This window comes from Sorex fumeus, unplaced genomic scaffold (genome assembly GCF_029834395.1).
Source record: "Sorex fumeus unplaced genomic scaffold, SorFum_2.1 ptg000034l, whole genome shotgun sequence".
NCBI classification, from domain to species: domain Eukaryota; kingdom Metazoa; phylum Chordata; class Mammalia; order Eulipotyphla; family Soricidae; genus Sorex; species Sorex fumeus.
Genome location: NW_026606091.1, coordinates 5,850,810 through 5,863,437, shown reverse-complemented (window position 1 = coordinate 5,863,437; position 12,628 = coordinate 5,850,810). Strand labels below are relative to the sequence as shown.

The window sequence follows — 12,628 nt, the reverse complement described above, 5'->3', positions numbered from 1 at the left end:
ACTAATGACACTCAGGAAGCTCATCCTTCAGTCTCTGCAGCCTTTAGCAACTTCTGGGTTATAAATGTGGCATGCCTTGATTTAATAATCTTTTGAAATTTATAGGTCAGAATTTATTGTCACTGTCACGTCATTGTCCTCCCATTGTTTATCGATTTGCTCGAGTGGGCCCAGTAACATTGTGAGACTTGTTACTGTGTTTGGCATATCGAATACGTCACGGGTAGCTTGCCAGGCTTTGCCGTGTGAGCGAGATACTCTCGGTAGCTTGCCAGGCTCTCCAAGACAGGCAGAGGAATTGAACTTGGGTCAGCTATATCTGTAAAATCAAATTCCCACATAAAGAGACAGAGACATGTATTTTTTTTGGTATTATACCTTTAATAGATTATATAATTATGGCAAGAATACCATAGGTCTTTGCCTAAACCAAGGCAAAGTTTACAAAGGTGCTCATTCCTCTTAAATGAGTGGAACCTGAAAAAACATTCAGCACAAAAATACATAAATGCATAAGTACAGACATAAGTGGAATAGAACAACAATGTTTTTCTACAGAGTGAGGATTGGAAGTTCAGCAATATTCCATGAGTTAAAAGCTGCATACAAATTTCTATATGACAATATCTTAATTATTGTATGGAATGGCAGAAGAGAGTCTTGAAATGTACAAAAATTATTATATGATCTCTAAAAAACAATCAATAGCATTATCTACATTACAATGAAATTGCAAGTTGAATTTCACATATGTGATATTTCACAGGGCATGTTCTATAATATTCAATGATTCATAAAAAGAATTTCAAGCAAGGAATTAAGAGAAATGTGGTTAGAGATATCATTTTACTCTACACAAAGAACTTTCAATGATTTATGTAAAGCTAATTATTGTGGCTCAGTAAGATAGAATATTGCATTAACTACATAGTAGTGCTCTGTTACGTCAAATGGTATAAATCACTTGGCTGATTTGGCTAATAACAAAATGTCAGCATGCAAATTTATTTTACCAAGACCAATAAAAACAAAATTCTCAGAAGTTGAGTATTTTTTAATCAAATATAACTGTAAAAATAAGATAATAGAGACTCCAGAAAACATACTGTTATTTTCTAATGTATCAAGAATGAAATGGTCCTTAGTGAAAAAGAATTTAAAAATATGGATTTTTGCATCAAAACTTGTCAAAAAATATGGTTCACATCAGAAGTTAATATCACTTGGGAGTTAAGTGATTAATACAAAAACAAATACATATTACGAATGTCCTTTTGTTCTACACTTACCACAATGCAAACGGTGAGGATTTAACCTTTAAGGGTTAAAGAGTTTAATCAATGTCAATGTCTGATCTTCTGAAGGCGATAAAGAACAGTCTGTCTAGCGATACCCAACAGAACATCACTTTGTCAAGCCACAAAGCGCCCAAAAGCTTGTCAAGTAAGTTACCAGAAACCTCTTTGTGGTTAGAACTCAGCTCCTTCCTGCTTGACCTATTATTTGATATTTGACCACTTGGTTGCAAGACACTTGCTCTTTCTAGCTGAAATGTCACTGGGGCATCTTGTCAGCTCCCCGACATCTCGGCCTGACATACAATTTTACTTTTGTGTGCTACAAGGCAGAAAATGCAGGGCAATGGCCTTGTTTTAAATTCTGTCAGCATCAAAGATGGGCATCACTCTTGGGTCCTGCCCACAACAAAAACAAAAAAAGGAGTCTATTTTGAAGGTCAAAACAGCCATTACCTTGAAGTTTTTCGGCCTATACGAAATATATTACCTGCTATGCTGTGGAAGGAACTGTCCTTTAAAAAGTGCCTAAACATACCGCAGAAATCCTTCCAGCACGATTGCTCTACTTTCTTACCAAATGCAGACTTGATAAAAGGATGAGTTTTCAGTGCCTGCAGGGACCAGATTCAGCAGTTAACTTAACTTGTTCAAATGGGCAAGTGGTATCATGTAGCTTTACAAGGAGCAACCTGACCTTCTCACATTGACCAGGAGTGACATTATTGTGCAGGAGGAGAAGCAGCCACATCATTTCTGTTTTGCACAACCTGCTTAAAGTTTGCAACTAAATGCTTGTCTTCAGTTGAGCTGACAAGAGAGAAGAGGGGGCTCAGTGAACCATGGCAGGGCTGCCATGAAATGACAGGAATCATTGGCATACATTTCAAATAGCTCTCTCAATCCTATTAAAGTATTGCAGTTCTGCTTTAAAATAGACAAGTATGAAACAACTTTGATAGATAGAGACTAAAATGGCTTATTGATTTTTTAAGTCAGAGGGAAATTACCCAAAATGTGTCATTCTTTAACATTTAAAAATATGTTACATAAAAATGAGCAACTGTGATAATAAATAAAACTTAGAAGGGAAAAAAGTTGGTTATTTCATTATTTCAGGAGACAGAGATACCTGTACACATCAAGATAGCAGCACATAATTTTTCAAAACCCACCACCTAGCTGTGCTGAAACAAAATTCCACTGATAAGAAAAATCCAATCTACCTTAAAGCAATTTTAATTGTACTGGTAACTCTTCCTGCATCTCTTTTTATTTAATACAGTCATAATCCAATCTGAGTTGGCCTTTTGGCATTAGAAGACATAGTCGCTGGAGACGAGTAAGATGCTGATGACGTGTGGGGCACAGGCTGTATAAATGACTCCTTTAAGAAAGTGTAAGCAGTATCGAGTTCAGCTTTCAAGGGCAAGAAATCCCCAACATTTACTGTGCCAGCAGGAAGAGCAGCTCTTGAAGGCATGGAGATATTTGAATGGTCTCGTGATCCTATCTGAGATACGAGAGAGAGAGAGAGAGAGAGAGAGAGAGAGAGAGAGAGAGAAACAGAATAGAAACTGTTAAATGGAGTGTAAACCTTAAACTGGGGAGTGAATTAACAATCACTGCAATATGAAATGGAGTAGAAATGACTGTTTAAGCAACTCCGATGACAATAAATATTAAGTTATTTTCCAAGTGTGACAAAAATCTGTTGTTAAATGAAAATGTAAAAAGAATTGTGTCAGGGTCCAGATTAATAGTATATCAGGTAAGCAGATAGAGTGTTTACCTTGCAATGGCCAACCCAGGTTCTATCCAAGGCACCCCATATGGTCCTCTGAGCACTGCCAGGAGTGATTCCTGAATGCCTAGCCAGAGTAAGCCCTGAGCACTTTCAGGGGTGACCCAAACACCAAAACAAAAACAATGTTTTTAGAATAACAGAATTTTGCCTAAACATGAAACTTCATATAAAATTTTCATAAAGCTACTGAATCAATGGGTCAATAAAGCCGTGCATTTTTACCTCTGCTTCCATCCATTGGAAATTTATAGAAACCAATGTCAATAATAATTACATGTAATACTATAACAGTAACATCATGTAAAATATACATATATACTTTATAACACAGTATATTAAACTGTCTAGAATATAATCTATGGATATTTATATTCTCAAATTATATCAGTCTACCAAAATTAAAATCCATAGCACAAAGAAAAAAGTTAATTTAATGATCTGTAAAAATGTCACACTAGTACATAGATGTTAGTGAAATGAATGTTTTTGCCTTTACTTTTTACTAAAAAAGTATTTATCCTATTTCAATAGAGACTATTTGGATGTAATGTATCAAAATGTGGTATTATAATATAAAAATAATTTGTTCTGTAGCATTAAATCTTTATGGATCCGGAAACTATTGAAAATAAGATAAAAAGTTCCACACATTCATGGAGAACTTGAAAACTGAATTTATAAGTTAGTAAACTCACACTTAAGCCTTAAAAGAAACTAAAATCAATAGGTAACACTTAATATGAACAAACTAGTGAAATATAGTTATTATTTTATGATTTTAAATTGCTTCAGGTACTGTGATTTACAATATTGTTAACGATGGTTTTCCGTGTACATAATCCCAATACCACAGCCATCCCCAGTTTGCCCACCTTCATCCCCCAATGGCCCCTTTCAATCTTTCAATCCCCCACAAACTCAGTTTTATAGATCAATTCTATGGCTGTGTTGCCTATGGCCCTTTGTTGCTACCTTACAGTGTATCTTTATTTTTTTATTGACTGAATTTTATCTTATGACATTTTTAGATAGTATGAAAATAGTAATAAATTTTTGCCAGAATTTTCTATAGCCCACCCAATAAAGTTTGCTGAAACCCAGTCATAAGTATCTCCACAAAAAAATTACACTTTATATTAGAGGTTTTCTCACAAAATTAAATATCCTTGATACATTCCCATCGTTTTGATAACAAAATAGTGTGAAGCATAAGGATCTACTTTATAATCATATTTATATCAACTTTTTCCACATGTAAAAATAAGAGTGAAGTCACCACTGGTGTTAGAAATTCAACTGTTGTTTATTGCCATTTTTTAAAAAAATTTTTTTAACTACAACTGGAGAAAAATCAATGGCTGCATCTAACACCTAGTTCAGCAATTTTCTTTGATCTCTGTTCTTTTGATTTCTTGATACTCCACTGCAAGCCTACAGCTGACAGAAATCATCTCTTTATGTGAGCAGTTAAAAATACCTGAAATGGTCTCCTGAATGGTTCTATGAAAGAGAGGGTTTCACTTCTCTCAACACAAGGCAGAGAACTCCCTGGACACATGCTGACTCTGACTAGGAGCAAGGTCTGGTTTGCAGGACCTTAATAGTGGATGTGGCATGTCAGTTTGGAACCCAGCATCTTGCACTTTCGTTGCTATTTGATCCATTCCATTTCTGATATATTTTATTAGCTGTGTGACTGAATTGGCAGCATCTTTACCTGATTGATTTTGATGCTTAAAAACTACAAGGCTATTTTACCAACTAACTCCGCCAGACCTCAGGGGCAGGTGAAAGGAATGCTAGAAGAGAGGAAGACAATGGCACCTGATTTTCATCTGGATAAAAGTTTGAGTGATAGTGTGTTTTATTATGATAAAAGAATATTGGCAGGTAGGCCTTCAAAAGTTTGTTGTTACATCTTTACACTTCAACTTCTGATCTAAGAAAACTGTGAAGACAGGAATGGACAGAAGCAGGCCAAGGAAGGTCATGTGTTTACTGAGGGCATTTATTTCTTGATGCTTTAGATAGAGGTGGTTTTGCCAAAATGATCAGTCACTCTCTGCTTTGCATTATACATGTATAATGTATACATAGTTAACCTACTCAACCTTCCACTATATACGTGAAGTTTCATTTTCTTTGTTCATGCAATTCTATCAACCAAACACACTTCGTATTTGGAAGGCCATCCTTCAGGGAAGGTCTCCACTTGCTCATTCATCTCTTCTTATTAGACTGGATCTTGGCACCCTATAAGGGACTTTTAGAAGGTGCTCTTTTGTAAGACTTTGGCCTTTTTTCCCCCATGTCTATTTTCCAACATGTGTCTGAAACCATGTTTTAAGTAATATTTCAATGTATTGAGTGAGGAATTGTGTGCTTTCCTAACATTTCAAATTAGTCACACTTTTCCCATATTGTTTTCTGACCATATGACCTACACATTGGGAAAAGGGCTTTAAAAGGAGAAATTCTTAAATATATTCGCTCCTCAAAAGTAATTCTCCACCAACTAAATAGATTTACTTATGTATAAACAAAAACTTTTGAGGTGGAGTTGTTTTCTATTCACATTGTTAGAAAATCAGTTTCTTTTTTATTACATAATTTAAGATCTGATTTTATATCACCTAATGACTTAAAACTGTCAACAAAAATTCTAGTAATATTTTGATCTCAGGATACAATGTTAAAATAACAAGTAAATAAGAACTATTTTTCTTGTTAAAGATAATATCCAGAAACATGTCGGGCATTTTTATTATAACAAAGAATAAAAGACAAGTTAAATAACTTTTTATCAGAAACTATTAAAAGTTAATATTCACCACCTGATCTTATAACTTAAACCTGTAAAGTTCATAGTCATTTAAATAGTTTTTAAACTGCTGAGATGTTCTAGTAGTCACTCAGGTAAATCTAAATTTAAGCAATTTTTAAAAAAGATATTAGTTACCTGAAATAAAAGCTAGTTGTCATGTGAATCTTTATGGAAGTACTTTTATTTACTCAATAAGCTATAAATGATTCTATTTAGACTGTTAAAGTCTATCAGCTAAATATATATTCACAATACAAAGTGTGTCTACTAAATTTCTGCATTTAAAAAATCTTATGAAATATAGTAATTGGACATGTCCTATAGCCATTTTTCAGGACTTTAATATCTTAGCTGTCTAAGAGTGTTTTTTCAACCAAAAAATAAATAAAGCATTAGTCTAATAATAAGATAATCACTCAATAAATTGAGTATAAATCAAAGCCATTTTGCAGACCAAAGCTTCTGAAATGATGACACTGAGCCATTTGTCTCCTATGTAGCATTTATGATCAGTTAAGTCTTCCAGAATCTAGTATATAAAAATCAAAGAGCAATGCAGCTTAGTAATCCTGAACAGTGTTTCAAGAAGATTCTGCTGGGCACACAATAAGAGAGAAAAAACACTTGACTAGCAATCCAAAGACTATTGTTTTTCCTCCCTTTTCTATTATGATCCTGCTGGGGCATGTGACCTTGCCCATCTTGGGTTCACCACCCTTACCTATAAAATAAGGAGGAGTTAGACTGTGTCCAGCTCTGAAGTTGATGTGATTACATTGGTGTAATTGCAATACACATGACATCTGATAACACTCAAGTTCTACAGAAGGATAGCAAGATTAGCAACAATTTACATGACATGGATTCAATTAAATTCTGTAGGACATTTATTATGACAATGTTTTAAAGCTCCCTAAATTACTGGCTGCTTTTCTTTAGGTGGAAAACCTCCCAAGCAGTGCTCAGGTGCATACTAAGCCACTTCTGGCAGGCTGAACAGTTCAGTGATAGGGCCCAATGATGCAGTGCTATTGTGCCCAGTGGTGCTGGAGGTCTCCAGGCCACGACAGGAGTGCTGGGAACTCCAGGGATATACCCAGAGCTGTAGAGGACAGAGCATGTGGCACTGACATTTGAACTTCGGTATACTTCATCCCTAATCCCTGATTTGTCTCCCTGGCCTTGGATAGTTTTAAGTACAAAGCACAGTTCCACTTTAATGAAAGAACAGAGGGCCTCACAATGAGACTCCCTCACCATTTCTTTTTATTTCCCCCTTTTTTGGCTTTTTGGATCATACCCAGCAATGCTCAGGGGTTACTGCTAGGTCTGTACTCAAGATTTACTTCTGGCGGTGCTCAGGGGACCATATGGGATGGCAGGGATTGAATCTGGGTTGGTTGTGTGCAAGGCAAATGCCCTACCTGCTGTACTACCACCCCACCTCACCATTTCTGTGTTATTTATTAATACGTTATACTATATCATATATATTATTTCCTTTAGAGTCTTAATTTCCAATATCTCATTTTCTTCCTTTAAAATTGTCGACCAAAGTCCATACATTTTCCAGTTCTGCCATACTGGTATCATAGGACTACAGTTTTGAGAAACAGAATTGACAATAATCATATTTCTCATTTTCTATTGTGGGATGCCTGATAATATTTCCAATATGAATGTATATATATACATACATGCACATGCATAAATACATTAACCTTATTAAATACATACTTATACATTCACATATATTTTATTTATATACAGATACATATTTGTATACCTATATATAACTATCATTATAATTAAATATTAGTCATTAAATATTAAATGTAAGTATATTAAAATATGAATCATTAAATATTAGTACAGAAGAATTTGGATCTTGCTTCACTGATATCAAAATATGCCAAGATTATGTAAGGGGAGGCATATTTTTATCTCTAGATAGAAAACAACCTAAGAGTACTTTTTTTATTTTATTTTTTTTACAGATATGCATATATATATTTTTTCTTTTTTTATTATCTTTTTTTTATTAGTGAAACACCATGAGGTACAGTTATAGACTTATAAATTTTTGTGCTTGGGTTTCAGTTATACAATGATCAAGTACCCATCCCTCCACCAGTGCCCATCCTCCCCCACCACGGGTCCTAGCATCCCTCCCACCCCCCATCCCCCCCCCCGTCCCACCCTGCCGCTGTGGCAGGGCATTCCCCCTTGTTCTCTCTCTCTTCTTTTGGGTACTGTGTTTTGCAAGAGAGGCATTGAGTGGCAATCACGTTTGGTCTATAGACTACTTTTAGCATGTCTCTCCCACCCTGGGAGGGTCTTCACAACACCCTTTATTTGGTGCTCTCTTCTCTATCGGAGCTTCCTTTTCACCTAGCACATGTGGCTGGCCTTCAAGTCATGGAGCAAAATTCCTGGTACTAATCTCAGCCATTCCTGGGTGTTAGTCTCCCGTTTTGTTGCTTTATGTTCCCCAGATGAATGCAATCTTTCTGTGTCTATCCCGCTCTTTCTGACTCATTTCACTTAACATGATACTTTCCATGTAGTACCACTTGTATGTAAATTTCATAACTTCATCTTTTCTAACAGCTACATAGTGGAGTACTTTTTTTAAAATTAAAGCTTTTATTTAGCTTATAAAGGGCTGGAGCGATGGCAAAGCGGTAGGGCATTTGCCTTGCACGCAGCCAACATAGATAGCCGACCCGAGTTCGATTCCTCCACCCCTCTCGGAGAGCCCGGCAAGCTACTGAGAGTATCTCGCCCGCACAGCTGAGCCTGGCAAGCTACCCGTGATGTATTCGATATGCCAAACACAGTAACAACAAAGTCTCCAATGGAGACGTACTGGGCCCGCTCGAGCAAATCGATGAACAATGGGAGGACAGTGACAGTGACATTTAGCTTATAAAGTACAAAAGTTTCTCTGTAGTTCTTCAATCCCTCTACCCACATCACCTATATACCACATCACCCCATGTTCTAACATCATTACTTAGTATGCTTTAAAATTTGTTTTTTTTCATTTTCCCTTGCCATTAACAACTGTTTTCACATTATAAAGATTCATATTTGCTAAGGTTTAGAGTGGAGAAATGAAGAGGTGGCAAATGAAGTATTTTTTGGACAGCGAAACTGTCTGACAATAGAACACTGATTTATGTCATTATATATTTGTGACAGTGACAGTGAAATATTTTTCCAAACAAATAATGTGTATTTCACAAATTGAGCCTTAATAAAAACTGTGGATTGGGGGTGATAATTATGCATTATTGTATGTTCACCAAATTGTAAGAAATGAACTATTTTGGTAAGGGGGGTTAATAACAGGTAGGGGCATGTATGAAGTCAGAAACAACCTAAGAGTACTTGCTTACATAGATAGTATGAAGGAAGGTCAATCATAGCTACCCAGTCAATGTGGGAGGCTGATTGGATTAATGGTCTTGATTCTTCAAGCTCCCTATAAGCAAATCTGCAGGTGATGCTCTTGCTCCTTAACTCACAAACTCTCCCTTATTCACCATTTCCTTCTTTATATTTTGCAATAGTTACATGAAACTTATGAGTCCCTAATGTGATGGTCAACTATTCAGACCACCTCTCGTCTTTCCTCTCTCTGAGTCACCTTTCTGTTCTTTGGTAAGTCAATCGTAAGGCCTTTGCAGATCTTCTCACCCTATCCCCAATGAAGCAACATTTAATCACTATTTAATTACTTCATGAGTATTATTATTTCAAATAAATAAGTGTTTTCTTTATTTGCATGCACTTACATATTCTCTGTAAAACTAAAAGCACCCACTGAGATGGAATCATGACTATGTAACTCTAGCACTTAGCAAAGTATCTGGGGCTAAATACGGTAATTTATCTATGACTTAATTAAATAAACCACTCACACAACTACTTAATTTTGATCTTACAATGATATTCATATATATATGCGTATATATATTCTCCTAATTAAAACTAGCACATTACAGTGACAAAGATATGTACTTAAAACTTGGAGAGGCCTTGGATTACATCTATGGTTCTGTTATGTATTAACTATGTGAGTCTGGACAAGGCATTTATCTTGAGTGAGTCTGTATCCCTGTGTGTGTATTAGGAGACGGTTTGGGTTTGGGTTTGGGTTTGGGGAGGGTCACAGTCTCCCAAGCAATGTTTAGGAGGCTCAAGGGCCACTCCTAAGTGATTCCTGGTCAATTAGGTCAGATGATTCAATGCAGAGTCCTAGAGATAAACAATGCTCCTCAGTGTTAGCAATGCTGGGGAAACCAGAATTTCCTACCTACACCAATAGAGTTGCAACCCTACACTACTCAAAGGACCATAGAGTTACCAGAGTTTGAATTAGGGTCCCTGTGCATGTAGGGCATGTCCACTGAGCTAGTTCTTCCACCCAATCCTGCATCATTATCTAAAACACAGGAAGAATCGCTCATAGGATTAAGTAAAAGCACATGGGGTTATGGTGCCGCCAACAGGTCAATCTGTACCTGTAAGGTGAGTGCATTAGCAGCCTGATGGCAATGTCAGACTTTCAGATACCCCAAAATTGCTGCTGTGCCTTTGGCTAGACCCAAAAAACTTGAAGCAAAGTTTACCAAGAAAGTAAATGGCCAAAAGTTAGGTATGTTGGAAACACACCCACAAAACACCTCCGGCTCAGCTATATAATTGGAGGCATGGCCTCTCTGGTTCCTGATTGAACTGCTTAATGGCCATGATCCCGGAGACTCAGAAACGAATCTCGGAACCCAACAGTTTTTGTCAGAAATGCGCCCTGTTCCTTCAATAAGTTGCCAGCACTGGGCCAACCCACATGGGAACAGGTTTCGTGCCTTGGCCTGTAACCCTGGTGGCCCAGTGACCACCATCCTCCAGAGGCCACTAGATAGTCAGGTTTGGGCCTGCAGTGATGAGACACGTGGGACCTCACAGGATGGGGGTGGAGCTGGCCCTTTCCTCCCCATCCCAACGAGACCCCAAGTCGCTGCTCACAAACGGCCTCTCTGTTTCCCAATCAAGCTGCTTAACGGCCATGATCCCAGAGACTCAGAAACAAATCTCAGAACCCTGTGGCTTTTGGCAGAAATGCATCCAGACCCTGCAGAAGGTTACTGTCGTCAGGCCACCCCAGGGAGGAAAGGGTGTTGTCCCTCCACCTGCTCCCCCTAATTGGTTTGGTGGCTGCCATCCTCCAGAGGCCACTGGGCAGACAGGTTTGGGCTCTCAGTGATGAGACACATGGGGCCTCATGGGATGGGGGTGGAGCCGGCCCTTTCCTCCCCATCCCAACAAGACCCGGAGTTGCCGCCCATGAATGACATTTCTGGCTCTGATCAAGCTGCTTAACGGTCATGATCCCTGAGTCTCAGGAACAAATCTTGGAACCCAGCAGGTTTTGGCCAAAATGCCTCCAGATTTAAGTGTTAAAATTTCAGAATTTAAAAATTGCGTGGACACTACTGCAGCCACGCAACATCATATGTTCTTCATAACCAGCAATAAATAACAAATTGTCTACTGTTGCCTTTTCAGCAGGTCTGAGTGTTGGGGTAAAATCCCAAAAAATAATGGTGGGTCTGGTGTCAAACTACTGAATATAATCAAAATATAGAGAGAGTAATGTGGATATCATCTGCCCCACAGGTAGGGGGAGGGTTTAGGATGGCGGTATACTGTGGTTTTTAGTGGTGGAGAATGGGCACTGGTGAAAATATGGGTGTTTCATTGTATGACCAAGACTTGAACCCAAAAGCATTGTAACTGCTCTCATGGTGATTCACTAAATAAAATTATAAAAAATGAAAAAAAGTAAAAACACAAAGAAATATATAGTTCACAGTAGTTCTCCTCAAATCTTTTTATTTTTCTCAAGTATTAATAAATTCCAAATTGATCTTTAGACTGTTAGTTAACAAGTGTTGAGTATTTTTTTTGAGCATCACACCCAGCGATGCTCAGGGGTTTCTCCTGGCTCAGCAGACCATATGGGGTGCCGGGAATCGAACCCGAGTTGCCCACATGCATGGCAAACGCCCTCCCTGCTGTGCTATCACCCCAGCCCCAACATGTGTCGAGTAATTTTATCAGGTGCCCTACTAGGCCTAGTTGAGGTATTATCTCAATTTCTCCCAAATTGATGAGAAATTACTACTATTATCCTTAGTTTAATTGAAGAAAGTAGCAATCAGAAAAGTAAAATAGCTTCATGTTAAATAGCTTAATAAATGACAGATAAGAATCTAACTCTTGATCTATCCAGTTCTCCTTCCCATCCTTCCCATATTCTTAATCATAACTTTATGCTACCATCCCAAAGAAAACAGTTTGAGGCCTAAGACAGCACTATTTCATAACCATTACAAAAACTACACAAATCTCTGTCAACTGATAAACTGAAGTGCATATATATAGCACTAGAGGCCAAATATAAATGCTTATATTGGTAATACTGAGTGTTAATAGTTCAATATTTAAATATCCATGGAACTAGAGTACATAAATCAGTTTTGTAGCATTTACATAAAAGTTCTAGTCTTTTCACCAAAAGAAATTATATGTTGTTATATTACAGATAAAATTCAGCGCTGAAGTTTTAAATTACACTGGAACATTTAAACTTTAATTTAAATTACTTTTAAAAATGTCTTGTGCCTGACAAGA

General features: G+C 37.3%; 1 protein-coding gene across 1 annotated transcript in view; it reads right to left on the bottom strand.

The window, feature by feature from the left end:
• Positions 1–379: 379 nt before the first annotated feature.
• CCDC171 (coiled-coil domain containing 171) overlaps positions 380–12,628 on the bottom strand; it is a 339,207-nt gene continuing 326,958 nt past the window's right edge. The window contains exon 23 of the mRNA XM_056117342.1: positions 380–2,808. Within this exon, the coding sequence (XP_055973317.1) occupies positions 2,581–2,808 (228 nt within the window). The 3' untranslated portion in view covers positions 380–2,580. The remainder of the gene's footprint in view (positions 2,809–12,628) is intronic.